The sequence below is a fragment of the Mustelus asterias genome, chromosome 13 (assembly GCF_964213995.1).
Source record: "Mustelus asterias chromosome 13, sMusAst1.hap1.1, whole genome shotgun sequence".
NCBI lineage: Eukaryota > Metazoa > Chordata > Chondrichthyes > Carcharhiniformes > Triakidae > Mustelus > Mustelus asterias.
The window spans coordinates 47,586,107-47,603,328 of NC_135813.1; the positions used below are offsets into that span (position 1 = coordinate 47,586,107).

The 17,222-nt window shown below is 43.2% G+C and overlaps 1 protein-coding gene across 4 annotated transcripts in view; it reads left to right on the top strand.

Moving 5' to 3' along the window:
* The window catches only part of LOC144503109 (tubulin beta-4B chain-like), a 269,050-nt gene extending 252,901 nt beyond the window's left edge, over nucleotides 1-16,149 (top strand). For all 4 annotated transcript variants that reach the window (XM_078227617.1, XM_078227619.1, XM_078227618.1 and 1 more), the window contains 2 exons: nucleotides 714-824; nucleotides 14,427-16,149. In XM_078227617.1, the coding sequence (XP_078083743.1) occupies nucleotides 714-824; nucleotides 14,427-15,484 (1,169 nt within the window). In that variant the 3' untranslated portion in view covers nucleotides 15,485-16,149. The remainder of the gene's footprint in view (nucleotides 1-713; nucleotides 825-14,426) is intronic.
* The last annotated feature ends 1,073 nt before the right edge of the window (nucleotides 16,150-17,222 follow it).

The window sequence follows — 17,222 nt, forward strand, 5'->3', positions numbered from 1 at the left end:
TAAAGGAAACCCGAGAAAGGGTTGGGAGAGGAAACAGTGAAAATAAAGCAAGAATTCTAGAAAAAGTGCAATATGATGGCACTTTTTGCATAGGCTCACCTAAAGATGCCACATACTTGCTGTGGCTGCTGTACATGGTAGTGGACAATTGAGTAAGAAGAAGGTTGGAACATTCCAGTTGCTTTGGGATGGGGCTACCATAATAGCTGCTCCTGCTTATCTTGTAGAATCTACTGGTATTGTAGAACTGGATTTTTAGGTGGTCCATTCATATATGCAGGTAGCATTGTAAAAGTCACAATTTCTGGATACTCACTTAGGCTCCTGGGCCCTTCTCACAAATTAGAATCTTAAACTTCCACAAAGCTGTAGCATGATCTGCATGCCATGTTCTAGATCCAGCCGACACGGTACAATGCCAAGACTGACGGGGTACAATGCTCAGGCTAATGTGGTTTGATGCTTTGACTGATATACAAAGTCAGACTAACAGTATGATGTCATGACAGACACGGTATGATGCTAAGATTAATGTGATATGATGCTGTAATGGATTGGTTAAGATGCTCTGTTGGAGTCGGTGCCAGCTTGATGGGCTAAGTGACCTCCTTCAGTACTGTAGTGATTCTATGATTCAATGGACACTATTGTTGTAAGTGACATGGTATTATACAAGGTTTGACAGGTTACTTACATTTAGCCTTTTGATTTAGGTGGAAAGTATGTGCCTCGTGCTGTCCTCATGGATCTGGAGCCTGGTACTATGGACTCTGTTCGCTCTGGCCCTTTTGGGCAGATTTTCAGACCAGATAACTTTGTGTTTGGTAAGTAAAATTTGTAAGGGTGGAAATGAACTTGTATTTATAAGCACTCTCGGCCACTGAAATATTGTTCAGGCAAACATAGCAGCCATTGACAGTCTAATCTGTTTTGTCCAACATCACTGACACAAGAACATACAAAATAGGAGCAGTAGTAGACTATTCGACCCCTAGCATGGTGGCACAGTGGTTAGCACTGTTGCCTCACAGTGCCAGGGACCCGGGTTCAATTCCCGCTTGGGTCATTGTCTGTATGGAGTTTGCACATTCTCCCTATGTCTGAGTGGGTTTCCTCCGGGTGCTCCGGTTTCCTTCCACAATCCAAAGATGTGCAGGTTAGGTGGATTGGTCATGCTAAATTGCCCCTTAGTGTTAGGGGGACTAGCTAGGGTAAATGCACGGGGTTATGGGGCTAGCGACTGGGTGGGATTGTGGTCTGTGCAGATTTGATGGGCTGAATGGCCTCCTTCTGCACTGTAGGGATTCTATGATTCTAGTCGCTCTGCCAGTCTACAAGATCATGGTTGATCCGCTGTGGCCTTAATCCCACTTTTCCTTCTGTCCCCTTGACTCCCTTGTCAACGAAAAACCTGTCGAACTAAGTCTTGAATGACCCAGCCTCCATTGGCTTGACAGGATAGATGGTGAGATGCTTTCACTAATGAGAGAGTCTTGAACAAGGAAACGTAGCTAAGGGCCGGTCATTTAAAAAATGTCTTTTCACAGATGGTGGAGAATTTCTGAAATTTTTTGTCCCAAAGGGTAGTGGAGGCTGGATAATTAGAAGTATTCAAAATGGAGGTGACCAAATATGTGATAGATCGAGGAATAGAGGGCTATGGAGAAATGGCACAGAAATGGTGGGGCAGGCTTGAAGGGAATGTGTTCTTGTGTTTGCTGCTCACTGAGGGAGAGAATTCCAAACACTAGCAGCCCTCTGAGGGAAAGAATTCCTCCTTATTTCCATCTTAAATGAGAGACCTCCTATTTTAAAACTTTTCCCTAATTCCAGATTTTCCATGAGGGGAAACATCTTCCTAGCATCTATCCTGTCAAGCCCCCTCAGAATATATTTTTTTAATTCATTCATGGGACATGGGCATTGCTGGCTGGCCAGCATTTGTTGCCCATCCCTAGTTGCCTATGAGCAGTTGAGAGTCAACCACATTGCTGTGACTCTGAAGTCACATGTAGGCCAAGCAGATTTCCTTCCCTAAAGGACATTAATGAACCAGATGGCTTTTTCCGACAATTGACAATGGTTTCATGGTCTTCAGTAGATTCTTAATTCCAGATATTTTTTATTGAATTCAAATTCCACCATCTGCCATGGCGAGATTCGAACCCAGGTCCCCAGATCATTAACTGAGTTTCTGGATTATTAGCCTACCGATAAAATCATAGGCCATCGCCTCTCCTTAAAGGCTTCAATAAGATGACTTCAATTTTCTAAATTCCAATGAATATAGCACAACCTTTCCTCATACAACAACCCATTGATTCCAAGAATCAGCCTAGTGAACCTTCTCTGAACTGGCTCTAATGCAAGTATATCCCACTTTAAGTATCTAGGTGTGGTGTCACCAATGCAGTTGTAGCAAGACTTCACTACTTGTTTGTTCCATCCTCCTTAGAATATAACCAACATTCTGTTTGCCTTTTTAATTACTTGCATACCTGCACGTTGACTTTTTGTGACTCATGTACAGAGACACTCAGTTCCTTCTATTGCAGAGCATTCTGCTGACTCTCCATTTAAGTAACCCTCTGCCTTTCTATTCTTCCTGCCTTAGTGGACAATCTCACATTTTCTCACATTATACTCCATATGTCAATTTTTTCCCTACTCAATCTATCCATATCTCTTTTCAAATTCTTTGTATCCTCCTCACAACTTGCTTTCCAACCTATTGTTGTATCATCAGTGAATCTGGCTACAGTCACGTAGTCCCTTCAGTCATTAATACAGATTGTAAATAAGTGAAACCCCAGCACTGATTCCTGTGGCATTCCACTAGTTACAGTTTGTCAGCCTGCAAATGACCCATTTTCCCAACTTTCTGTTTCTTGTTAGTTAGCCAATCCTCTCTCCGTGCTAATATATCACATCCATCACTATTGACTTTTATCTTCTGTTGTAACCTAACTAAACCAAAAAAAACCTTCTGCCCTTACTCAGTCCATATCCCTCTATTCCCTCCCTATTCATGTACCCATGTGGCTAATGTGCCTGCTTCCACCAACTCCTCTGACAGCGCATTCCAGGCACCCACCACTCTCTGCGTGAAAAACTTACCCCGCACATCTCCCTTAAACTTTCCCCCTCTCACCTTGAATCTGTGCCCCTTGTAATTGACACTTCCACCCTGGGAAAAAGCCTTGACTATCCACACTGTCTATACCTCTCATAATTTTGTAGACCTCTATCCGGTCTCCCCAGAGTCTCCGTCTTTCCAGTGAAAACAATCCTAGTTTATTTAACCTCTTCTCATAGCCAACACCCTAGAGACAAGGCAACAGCCTGGTGAACCTTCGTTGCACTCTCACCAAAGCTCACAGGTCCTTCTGGTAATGTGGTGACCAGAACTGCACGCAATACTCCAGATGTGGCCTAACCAAGGTTTTATATAGCTGCAACATGATTTCTAATTCTTCTATTCAGTGCCCTAGCCGATGAAGGCAAGCAGGCCATATGCTTTCTTAATCACCTTGGCCACCAGTGTTGCCATTTTTAGGGAACTGTGGACCTGCACGCCCAGATCCCTCTGTATGTTAATGTTCCTAAGGGTTCTGCCATTTACAGTATAATTCACACTTAAATTGATCCACCAAAATGCATCACATCGCATTCCTCCAGATTAAACTCCATCTGCCATTTCTGTGCTCAAGTCTCCAATCTATCTATATCCTCTGACAATCCCCGGCACTATCAGCAAATCCACAAATCTTTGTGTCATCCGCAAACTTACTAATCAGACCACCCACATTTTCCTCCAGATCATTTATATACACTACAAACGACAGAGGTTCCAGCACTGATCCCTGCAGAACACCACTAGCTACAGATCTCCATTCTGAAAAACATCCTTCCAGTGCTACTCTCTGTCTTCTATAACTAAGCCAGTTCTGTATCCATCGAGCCAGCCCACCTGAATCCCATGTGATTTTAGTTTTTGTACCAGTCTGCCATGTGGGACCTTGTCAAACGCCTTACTAAAGTCCATATAAACTACATCCACAGCCCTTCCCTCGATTATCTTTGTCACCTCTTCAAAAAACTCAATCAAGTTGGTGAGACATGACCTTCCCTTTTCAAAACCATGCTGCCTGTCACTAACTAGTCCATTTTCCTCCAAATGTACATATATCCTGTCCCTCAGTATCTTCTCCTAAAGCTTCCTCACCACTGATGTCAGGCTCACTGGTTTATAATTTCCTAGATTATCCCTGCTTCCTTCCTTAAACAAGGGAACAACATTGGCTATTCTGCAGTCCTCTGGAACCATATCATCCATGGTTCCTGAATCCTGCCATTTCTATCCTTCATTTCTGGGGGACATGCCTTTCCTGCACTTTAATCAGCTGGCCTTTAAAAGCCTCCCACATGCCAGACGTGGATTTGCCCTCAAATAGCCGCTCCCAATCCACATTCCCCAGATCCTGTCTAATTTGGATGTATTTGGCCCTCGCCCAATTAAGCACCCTCATGCGAGGGCCATTCTTGTCCTTAGCCAAAATCGTATAGCTTGTATGCTGAAGTCCCTGTGGAGTATGGTTTGAATCCACTGCCTTCCACCCAGCATCATAGAATCCCTACAGTACAGAAGGACGCCATTCGGCCCATCGAGTCTGTAGCGACCACAATTCCCGTAACTCCACATATTTACCCTGCTAATCCCCCTGACACTAGGGTCAATTTAGCATGGCCAATCAACCTAGCCCATCTTTGGAGTGTGGGAGGAAACTGGTGCACCCAAGGAAACCCATGCAGACGCGGGGAGAATGTCAAACTCCACACAGTCACCCAAAGCCAGAATTGAACCTGGACCCCTGGCGCTGTGAGGCCACAGTGAAATCCACTTCACAGGTATACTTCGCACTGTCCTTCAAGTAGACATACATTTTTCCCAGTCCCATTCCAAAGTGATTCCTTACTCCAAAGGTTTTTTAAGTTTAAAATGTATTTATTAGTGTCACAAGTAGGCTGACATCAACACTGTAATGAAGTTACTGTGAAAATCCCCTCGTCACCACACTCCAGCACATTTGTGGAGAGAAACAAAGATAACAGCCGGAATTCTCCCCAAAAGGTTTGAAGTTCCCAACATGTGGGAAAATGGGAGTAAATCTCGCTATTTTCTTTCAGCGTGATTTCCAGAATGAATCTCTGATACTCTGTGCATCACAGAGTGCCCACGCGGGATTCACGCTGGAAAGCAGGGGGTGGAGCCTATTCCTGCCCAAGAGGCCAGCAGCATAAACTTCAGTCCCGGGCCCGTTAATCAGATGCAAATGGAGATTTCAATATTGTAATCTGCGTGGACCTGATGACGCTGAAAATCTTAATGCCGAAGACGCGCAGAGGCCGTGATGCCCAGCAGGAAGACCGCAAAATGCCCCCCCCCCCCGGTATCTCCCGGCCCTCTGCGCAAAATGCGCCCCCCCCGGTATCTCCCAGCCCTTGAGCAGCGCAGCGGGCTGGAAGAATTTCCCCCAAGGTTTCAAGTCCATATGACTTCTAATGAGAGAGAAAAAAATAGATGATTTTATACAGTTTAAGAGAGTATGAAGCAGGAGGAGCAAAATAGAAAGTCAGGGATAGGTGGGAGCTCGGAGCGATTCGACAAAGATGACATAGATACCAGATAAAGGGAGTATTGATGGTAATATTAAAGACTAAATGTGCTGATGGTAGCATAAGAGGTAAAATAGCAGAAAAAGGGTCAGCATTCCGAAAGCAAAACGTAAGAAAAAGTGACAGATGACCCTGAGGGGGTGGAGTAGATGTTGGGATGAAGATATTGGATTTTTAAAAAAGGTGTCAGGGCAGAGGAAGGTGTTCATGGTCTGAAGATGTTGAACTCAATGTTAAGTCCAGCAGGCTAGATAGACATCACTGAGGTCGACCTGCATTGGAACATTGCAGGAGGCCAATTGTGGGCTTAAGAGACATGTGCAGAGTTAAATTGGCACACAACAGGAAGGTTGGGGTTGTGCTTGCAGACTAAGTGAAAGCGTGCTGCAAAGAACCTCATTTTTAAAATTCATTCATGGCTGGGCCAGCATTTATTGCCTATCCTGAATTGCCCTTGAACTGAATAGCTTTCCAGAACATCAACCACGTTGCTGTGGTCTGGATGTAGGCCAGACTAGTTAAGGACAATACATTAGTGAATCAGATGGGTTTTTACGATAATGGTTTCATAGTTCCATCATTAGATAGTTAATTCCAGATTTTTATTGAATTCAAATTTCACTATCTGCCCATGAGGTATTTGAACCCAGGTCATGGCATCATAGAATCCCTACAGTGCAAAAGGAGACCATTTAGCCCATCATGTCCACACCGACTCTCTGACAGGGCATCCTACCAAGGTTCCCCTCGCCCTATCCCCATGATTCTTCATATTTACCCCTAATCCCCTTAACAATACATCTTGGAACAGAGTAGGAAGGAGTTGCAATGTGCAACTGTGCCACCTTGTCCTATAAGAGAGAATAAATATATCAGAGAGTCGACATGTTTGGGTGATGTGCCTATCTTTTCCAACACTAGGGGGAGGGAGTCTAAAACTAGAGGTCATAGATTTAAGGTGAGAAGGGAGAGATACAAAAGGGTCCAGAGGGGCAATTTTTTCACAGAGGTTGTGAGTGTCTGGAATGATCTGCCAGAGGTAGTAGTAAAAGTGGGTACAATTTTGTCTTTTAAAAAACATTTAGACAGTACATGGGTAAGATTGGTATAGAGGGATATGGGCTAAACACGGGCAATTGGGACTAGCTTAATGGTAAAAACTGGGTGGCATGGACAAGTTGGGGCCTGTTTCCATGCTGTAAACCTCTATGAGTCTATGACTCTATAACAGACACTTAAGGGCAATGCAGCATGGCCAGTCCACCAAACCTGCACAAGTTCAGTGACCTATACCACTAGACCACAGGAGCTATTAATATTCCTTAGCTTTGATGGATGAGACAATTATGCATATTTACATAGTTGGGATATTTGATTGGTACTCACAAACTAACCCATTTCACATTGAGCCCCACCATTCCTGAAAACAAAGAGTTAGAAGTTTATTTATTGTCACAAGTAGGCTTACATTAACACTGCAATGAAGTTACTGTGAAAATCCCCTAGCCGCCACACTCCGGCGCTTGTTTGGGTACACTGAGGGAGAATTTATCATGGCCAATGCACCTAACCTGCACGTCGCTTGGACTGTGGGAGGAAACCGGAGCACCCGGAGCAAACCCACGCAGACACGGGGAGGACGTGCAAGTTCCACACAGAGCATTACTCCAAATCTCTAGATTACTAAATTCAGTGACGATACCACTGCGCCACTGCATCCCCATAATCATCACCATCATCACTGATATCATCCTGGTAACCACCTCAGTGCACTAAGGCCTTGACTTTAGTGTGGTGCTGAGAATTGTACACAACTCCTGCTGAGGTCCATTCAGTGATTTGTAAAGGTTTAGCAGTATTTTCTTCCTAGTTTTTGTATTTGATGACTGTGAAGGACAAGTATCCCATTAGCTTTTTAGCTGCCATATTAGCTTGCACTGCCACCTAAAAGGATTTGTGAATTACCCCCACCCCACCCCCTCCCCCCGCCCCACCCCCACCCAGGCCCTCTGCTCTGTTTCTCTAACCCCCACCCCTCAATAATACAGTTTAGATTAAACTGCCTCTCTACAATTTTCCCCCTAAAGTGCATCACATCACACCTATCTGCATTACTTTGCATCTGCCATTTGTCTGCTCATTTCACAAGTCTATGTACTCCTGCAGTTTGCTATTATCCTCTGTGCCATTTACTCTTTGCCAGTTTTCTAGCACCCACAGACTTCAAAATTGATTCCCTGTACCCCAAGTCGAGTTCATTTCAAATAATGAGAAATGCAATGGTTTTAATACCATCCCCTGGGGGACCGCACTGAATATTTTTTTACCAGTCAGGAAAACATCCATTCACCACTACTCTTTGCCTCTCATCAGATAACCAATATTATACCCAAGTTACCACCATCTCCTTGATTTAACCTCTTAATTTTTACTTTTGAATACAGCCAGAATGGGGACCTCTGACAGAATTCTCTTGCAATTGTAAAGCTCCCCAACCTCATTCGCTTTTGGCTTGTATATGTTGAAGCCATGGAGGGCGGCACGGCAGCACAGTGGTTAGCACTGCTGCTTCACAGCTCCAGGGACCTGGGTTCGATTCCCGGTTTGGATCACTGTCTGTGTGGAGTTTGCACATTCTCCTCGCATCTGCGTGGGATTCCTCCGGGTGCTCCAGTTTCCTCCCACAGTCCAAAGATGTGCAGGTTAGGTTGATTGGCCAAGCTAAAATTGCCCCTTAGTGTCCTGAGATGCGTAGGTTAGAGGGATTAGCGGGTAAATATGTAGGGATATGGGGGTAGGGCCTGGGTGGGATTGTGGTTGGTGCAGATTCAATGGGCCCAATGGCCCATCTTTCTGCACTGTAGGGTTTCTATGATTCTATGAAGCTGTTATACTGTAAATAGTGTTTTCATTGCTGATCATAAAATTAAATTAGTTTATAATTCAATCTTCTTGCTATTATCTTTTGCAAGCAAAGATCCTTGCCTCAAAGTGAAATCAGTTCCCCAGGAACATGGGGACGGTAGGTGGGCGGGGTGCTCTAGGAGTGCTGGACAGGAAACACAGGAGTACAGAATTCCTGGACATCCTGCAGATATTAGCTGCAGGATGTCTTTTAATTTGCTTTTTTACAGGTATCCCCAGGCCTACACTAGGCCATGGCCAATGAGCAGAGAGCAGGTAGGAAGGGAGAGAAAGATCATGGCTGGGAGGGAACACCGATCGTTATCAGGGATTTCAGATTGGAGATGGAAGGGGGGAAGATTGCGGGGTGATTGGTGAGGGGAGATAACAGGGTGGGGAGAGTGTGGAGGGGGAGAGAGCAAGGAGAAAATCACAGAGGGGGAAGAATGAATGCGGAAGTAGGAGTGTTGGTGATTGCGGAAGCTGGTAATACTCCTGTTCCTCCTGACCCACAGGCAACACTGTGAACAATCCAACCTTCCTCATTTGTCTCCTTTTACCCTGTCGGGTTTCCTGAGATCTGGGAAACCTGGCCAAAATAGGTAAAAAGTGAAAAAAAAATTGTAAAACTGGGGGCACACAGCCTCCTTAAAAGCTTTGACCAATCACCCTGCCTCCTGAGAGTAGATTGGTTTCCTGTCTGGCTTCTGTTAAAAACTGCAAGTGAGTCAATTTGGGCAGGTTTGGTCATTTTTTCACATTTTACCTTCTCACCCAAATTCACTTCTTGGGGGTCAGAATAACAAAGTTATAAGCAAAAGATCACCTGACAGTGAGGTTGCAAATTGCATTCAAGGACAATTTCTCCAGTATTTCCCTTATGGTCTCTATATGGAGGTTGGAAAGCAAACAGAGAAAACCCTACTTGTGGCATTTCAAAATAAATTCTCTCTCTGTGTATTAGTGAGCTAATGCAGTGCATAGCAGAACAGGATACAACAGGAAAATCTCCGAATGTTTCTGGGTTTGTGCTGATCTGTGCTAGAGTAGCAATAGAGGTACTACAGTTTAATTCTGTATCCTAACTTTAGGGAAAGGAAATTACTGCAGGTTTCCATAAGCTTTTGCTATTGCATCAATCCCTGCTTGAAATGTGCATCTTTGAACAACAATGGGGGAATCGATTGGATTCAATTGTGATGCACTCAGGTGTTGAATAGCTTGCCAACACTCCATAGCAACACACTGGTGAGTTGTGACCGCTTAAATGACACCAAGAGCAGCTATATTCCAGGAAGGAGTCATGAATGACGAGAGGAGTAATTAGTAATGGTGTTGTGAGGAGGTAAGGTACCAAAGCTGAATTCGAGAAGCATGTTTTTTCAAATGCAAGTCAGTTATTCAAAATCTGTAATGCCTCAATCCATAGTGAGATGTGAGATTACAAAATAGGCACTCGATTTGTGTATTCAGACAACATGGTGAGAGAGAGAGAGAGAAAAGTGCAGCTAATAGTTTTAGGGATCTCTGTCATGCTGCTGGTTACTGTGGCCTATTGCTCCCAGAGATTTAGAATGGAATTTACTCTCAACCAATAGGAAAGTATTTTTTGTGGTAGATCTATCACTGCAGATTTTAAAAAAATTATTTTAATCTTCCCATATGTGAATATTTCAATGTTTTTATACCCCTGACAGAGTAGTACGTGTCTTTGGACTGATGTGGAGAGAGAGCTGTCTAAATGGACATGGATTTCCATGTGGAACTCCCAATGTGCGACTGGAGAATCCCTGAGAAAGTTTCAAGCGAGCTTCTGCATGACATTTAGGCCATTTTCTGCTGCCGACATCTCTCTCCCCACCCCACTTTATCTTTCACGGGCTGTGACTTTGTCTAAGCTCTGCTGTCCTCTTGCTACTGTGATTTTCTCTGTACCATACTCCCACTGATCTACCACAGAAAGTAGTTGAGGTCAAAACATAGTCTGATTTCAAGAAGAAATTAAAGATAGCTCTTGGGGCTTAAGAGATCAAGAGGAAGGGAGGATCAGGATATTGAATTTGTTGATCAGACATGATCATAATGAATGGTGGAGCAGGCTCAAAAGGCCTACTCCTGCTTCTAGTTTCTACGTTTCTAATTTCTCCTTTTGGCAGTGGTACTATTGTTTTGCAATTCTGACTTTGTGTATGACAAAACAAGCCTTTACACCTGGCACATTTTCACTGCAAAACCAAATAGAGAGTCGGTGATGCCACTGTGAATGAACACATTTGGCGAACATAATTTGGAACAGGGATTCTGGGCAGGGCACATCTTAAGAGGAAAAGACTTGTAAGAGTCACTATGGAGGGAATGTTTCCTGGAAAATGTGGACAAAAGGCAATAATCAATATTGGATGGCTTGAAAATTGAAGTAAGTTATTGGCAAATGAAAAGACTGGCACAGAATAGAGAAGACATAGAGAAGACTGTGAGCCAAGGACCAGCCTCTATGCAGAGCAGACATGATGATGAAGTCACAAATCAGGAACAGCCTTACAATCCGCAGGAAGAAGGCAGGCCAATGCCAATTGGGAAAGGGAAGAGGATGCCATATAACATGAAGTCATGGCCATTAACATTATAGACTCCAATCTCACTACAGAATTGTGGATTACTCAGTATTACTCAGTAACATTGACTGGGACAGCCATAGTATTAGAGGGTTGGATGGAGAGAAATTTGTTGAGTGTATTCAGGAGGAATTTCTCATTCAGTATGTGGATGGCCCGACTAGAGAGGGGGCAAAACTTGACCTCTTGGGAAATAAGGACGGGCAGGTGACAGAAGTGTTAGTGAGGGATCACTTTGGGACCAGTGACCATAATTCTATTAGTTTTAAGATAGCTATGGACAATGATAGGTCTGGCCCAAAAGTTAAAATTCTAAATTGGGGCAAGGCCAATTTTGACAGTATCAGGCAGGAACTTTCAAAAGTTAATTGGGGGAGTCTGTGGGAAGGCAAAGGGACGTCTGGTAAGTGGCACGCTTTCAAAAGTGTGTTAACCAGGGTTCAGGGTAAACACATTCCTCTTAGAGTAAAGGACAAGGCTGGCAGAAGTAGGGAACCCTGGATGACTTGGGATATTGAGGTCCTGGTCAAGAAGAAAAAAGAGGCACATGACATGCATAGGCAGCTGGGATCAAGTGAATCCCTTGACGAGTATAGTGGGTGTAGGAGTAGAGTTAAGAGAGAAATCAGGAGGGGACACGAGATTGTTTTGGCAGATAAGGCAAAGGAGAATCCAAAGAGCTTCTACAAATACATAAAGGGCAAAAGAGTAACAAGAGTAGGGAGAGAGTAGGACCTCTTAAGGATCAACACGGTAATCTATGTGCAGATCCACAAGAGATGTGTGAGATTCTAAATGAATATTTCTCATCAGTATTTACTGTTGAGAAAAGCATGGATGTTAGGGAACTTGGGGAAATAAATAGTGATGTCTTGAGGGGTGTACATATTACAGAGAAGGTGGTGCTGGAAGTCTTAAAGCGCATCAAGGTAGATAAATCCCCGACACCTGATGGAAGTGTATCCCAGGACATTGTGGGAGGCTAGGGAGGAAATTGTGGGTCCCCTAGCCGAGATACTTGAATCATCGATAGTCATGGGTGAGGTGCCTGAAGATTGGAGAGTGGCAAATGTTGTACCTTTGTTTAAAAAGGGCTGCAGGGAAAAGCCTGGGAACTACAGGCCAATGAGCCTCACATCTGTGGTGGGTAAATTGTTGGAAGGTATTTTGAGAGACAGGATCTACAGGCATTTAGAGACGCAAGGACTGATTAGGGACAGTCAGCATGGCTTTGTGAGTGGAAAATCATGTCTCACAAATTTGATTGAGTTTTTTGAAGGGGTAACCAAGAAGGTAGATGAGGGCAGTGCAGTTGATGTTGTCTACATGGACTTTCGCAAGGCCTTTGACAAGGTACCGCATGGTAGGTTGTTGCATAAGGTTAAATCTCACGGAATCCAGGGTGAGGTATCTAAATGGATACAAAATTGGCTTCTTGACAGAAGCCAGAGGGTGGTTGTAGAGGGTTGTTTTTCAAACTGGAGGCCTGTGACCAGCGGTGTGCCTCAGGGATCAGTGCTGGGTCCACAGTTATTTGTCATTTATATTAATGATTTGGATGCAAATATAGGAGGCATGATTAGTAAGTTTGCAGATGTTACCAAGATTGGTGGCATAGTGGACAGTGAAGAAAGTTATCTCCAATTGCAACGGGATCTTGATCAATTGGGCCAGTGGGCTGATGGAGTTTAATTTAGACAAATGTGAGGTAATGTATTTTGGTAGATTGAACCAGGGCAGGACTTACTCAGTTAATGGTAGGACATTGGGGAGAGTTACAGAACAAAGAGATCTAGGGGTACATGTTCATAGCTCCTTGAAAGTGGAGTCACAGGTGGACAGAGTTGTGAAGAAGGCATTCAGCATGCTTGGTTTCATCGGTCAGAACATTGAAAACAGGAGTTGTAATGTCTTGTTGAAGTTGTACAAGACATTGGTAAGGCCACACTTAGAATACTGTGTGCAATTCTGGTCGCCTATTATAGAAAGGATATTATTAAACTAGAAAGAGTGCAGAAAAGATTTACGAGGATGCTACCGGGACTTGATGGATTGAGTTATAAGGAGAGGCTGGATAGACTGGGACTTTTTTCTCTGGAGCGTAGGAGGCTGAGGGGTGATCTTATAGAGGTCTATAAAATAATGAGGGGCATCGATCAGCTAGATAGTCGGTATCTTTTCCCAAAGGCAGGGGAGTCTAAAACTAGAGGGCATAGGTTTAAGGTGTGAGGGGAGAGATACAAAAGTGTCCAGAGGGGCAATTTTTTCACACACAGGGTGGTGAGAGTCTGGAACAAGGTGCCAGAGGTAGTAGTAGAGGCGGGTACAATTTTGTCTTTTAAAACGCATTTAGATAGTTACATGGGTACAATGGGTATAGAGGGATGTGGGCCAAATGCAGGCAATTGGGATTAGCTTAGGGGTTTTAAAAAAAAGGGCGGCATGGACAAGTTGGGCCGAAGGGCAAGTTTCCATGCTGTAAACCTCTATGACTCTATTTGTGACGTCAGCTGACTTCCCACCACTGTCTGTCTTTACTAGTCAAAAGTGGCATTAGTTGTTTTTCATTCATATAGTTATCTACTGGGGAGGGCGGGAGGGGATTGAGTGGTGGAGTGGGTTATTGGTATATCACATTTAGGATTTGGAGATAAATTCAGTCCAGTCTCTGCTGGAATGAAACTCCTCTGGCGCGTTCAAAGATTACCTTACAATACAAAGTTACCTCACAGAAATTTCATTCGGGGAGGTACAGGATTATGAGTTTGGAAATGGAAAAGTGATACACAGATGTTAATATTTTATTGTGCCACAAAAGGGAATTTTACTCTGCATCTATCCACTGTATACGTGACCTGGGAGCAGTTAATATTGACAATGTGTTCCTTTCCCCAGCACTTAAATCTCTTATCATTATTCACACAAAATTCATATAATGCAGCTATATAAACACATAGCAGATTGTTGTGAGGTATGTTTAAGATCATTGTTGAAGGAGCAATAATGCCCTCCATAATCAGGGACTTTACTCCTCTATACTTGTGCAATTCAAAAAACTTGGCCATTGTGCTCTTGTAAATGCTGTTCAAGCAGTTTGTGCAGATAAGCACAAGCTTCAAAAACAGCTACGAGTAATGATGTTCTGGATTCCTGTTCCAAAGAACAAAATCCTGGATAATTGATATCTTGCTGAAGAGTTGTAAGAATTTAAATTGTTGTTGTTCGTTGCAGGTCAGAGCGGTGCTGGTAACAACTGGGCCAAAGGGCATTACACTGAAGGAGCTGAATTGGTCGACTCTGTTCTGGATGTGGTGAGAAAGGAGGCTGAGAGTTGTGATTGTCTGCAGGGATTTCAGCTCACCCATTCACTGGGTGGTGGTACTGGTGCTGGCATGGGCACCCTCCTCATCAGCAAGATCCGTGAAGAATACCCAGACAGAATCATGAACACATTTAGTATTGTACCATCACCTAAAGTGTCAGACACTGTAGTAGAACCTTACAATGCAACTCTGTCTGTCCATCAGCTTGTGGAGAACACTGATGAGACTTACTGTATTGATAATGAGGCTCTTTATGACATCTGCTTTCGTACTCTCAAACTGACAACGCCAACCTATGGTGATCTGAACCACCTTGTGTCAGCTACCATGAGTGGTGTAACAACCTGTCTGCGTTTCCCTGGACAGCTCAATGCTGACCTGCGTAAACTAGCAGTGAACATGGTCCCCTTCCCCCGACTGCACTTTTTTGTGCCGGGTTTTACTCCTCTAACCAGCCGTGGCAGTCAGCAGTACCGTGCCCTCACAGTACCTGAGCTTACTCAACAGATGTTTGATGCCAAGAACATGATGGCTGCCTGTGACCCTCGGCATGGCCGTTACTTGACCGTTGCTGCTGTTTTCCGAGGCCGCATGTCCATGAAAGAGGTGGATGAGCAGATGTTGAATGTACAGAACAAAAACAGCACTTATTTTGTTGAATGGATTCCCAATAATGTCAAAACAGCTGTCTGTGACATCCCACCTAGAGGCCTTAAGATGTCTGCCACCTTCATTGGCAACACAACAGCCATTCAGGAGCTGTTTAAACGCATCTCTGAGCAATTTACTGCCATGTTCCGGAGAAAAGCTTTCTTGCATTGGTACACTGGTGAGGGCATGGAAGAGACTGAGTTCACTGAGGCAGAGAGTAATATGAATGACCTGGTATCTGAGTACCAACAATACCAGGATGCCACATCTGGAGAGGAAGCTGAAGAGGAAGAATTAGGTGGAGAAGAAAATTAAGCTATACATTGTGTATTATCTGCAAAGCTTCAGAAGTGCATGTCCTCTTTTGCCATTCTGCACTTTGTTTTGATATCAAATGCTACTTTGTAAAGGGAATAAATTTAAATAATTGCAATGCAGTTTTGTTGGAGTGTTGTTTTCAAATTTTGAATCCAATGTGTTTGTATTATTTAATGAGAGATCTTCAACACCAGAGAGATAGTGATCCATTGCTAAATTGATCTATAAAATGTACAGTAGCTAAGTGAAGATATCTTAATTATATAACGATTGGTACGACGTAAAGAAAAAGACTTTTAATGAGATACGTGCAGATATAAAGTAATTAGAAAATTACTATTCTGTATCTTAATAAAATCTTCAGTTGATCTCCTGATTTACAAAACCTTCCTTACTTCCTGCTGTCACACATTTCCATTATAAATTCCCAATATCGCTTTTGTTATGGAAATTGCCTATGTAAACTCATCACCTTGTAATTGCATAATATGGCCACTGGGTTACTTTTCCCATAGGCCCTGCTAAATGCTTTCTGAACATTTGCCGTGAACATTTCTGATCCACCTTTTTTCCCTCAATAGCTGAAATTTCTATGTCCAAAGAAATGGTTATGCTAAATATATATTTTTAATGGCAGAATTTGTGATTAAAATGTATCCATTGAATTGTCTTTTGTGTCTTTTAATGCCTTCGTAAAGTTTATTACTTGATGCTCTCAGAGGTTCCCAAAAATGTAGGTTTGGACTTAATGGGAAGAAATCTGTTTGTGTATTGCTTCCTTCTAGTTAGTGACCCACACTTGTCTGCCCCTGGGAATTGGCAATGTCTGTGTAGGATGTCACACCACACAAACAAGTTTCTCTTATAGTTTTATCCAGATGTGAACTGAACTGGGTTGTGCAATCAGAGCATGTATAATGTGTCTAATTCTACAGGAAGCATTGGTCTTTTGCATACTGTTGGAATGTGTTTTCATTTCTCACAGTTTGCAATCCATCTTTTACATTTTTTGAAGAAAAATTGAAAGATAAGTTTCAAAAACTAAATTGAAGTAAAGTTTACATTGAGTCTCAAAGCAGAATGTATGTGAGTGAGGAAAGTATGACTATCCCATGCAAGCTCAATTTGGGAGGTGTACTAAAGCAAAGACACAAATCAAAAAGCTGGAGATTTCCTCAAGCTAATGTTTAATCTTCAAAAACAGTTAACTTCTGAAGATATTTATTTAATCTATAATTTGCTGAAACTTAGGAAAAGTAATTAATAGTAGTGAGATGGGGAAGGGCAGAGAATTGGTTGCAAGTCTTCCTAATACAAATGTTTTAAAAGTTGGATTTTGCAATCTATCTGCAGGAAATAGATAAAGGAAGAGAGGAGGGCGAGGTTAAGGGTGCCCCCCCAAATTACCCATCGGGAGAGTGGATGGTGGGTTAAGGGTGAACTGAGTGGCATGGTTGTAGGAGATGTTAAGTGGTTATTTCAAAAGGGAAGAGGCAAGAGTAGGGGTGGCAATAAATAAAAGTATTAGGAAGGGAAGTTAATAGGATAAAGAATGTTGAGAGAGTGACGGTGGGTGGATGGATGCACAAGCCACATTTTTCTCCAGTCCTACTCCAGATTCATCAGTTGGTGGCCCTTTTTCCTATCACACCACTCAGCCATCCCTCAATATCAAACAAGCAAACAGGAAGTAGAAAAGAAGGAGCCAGGAATAAAGTTTTAGAGGTTTGAAGAG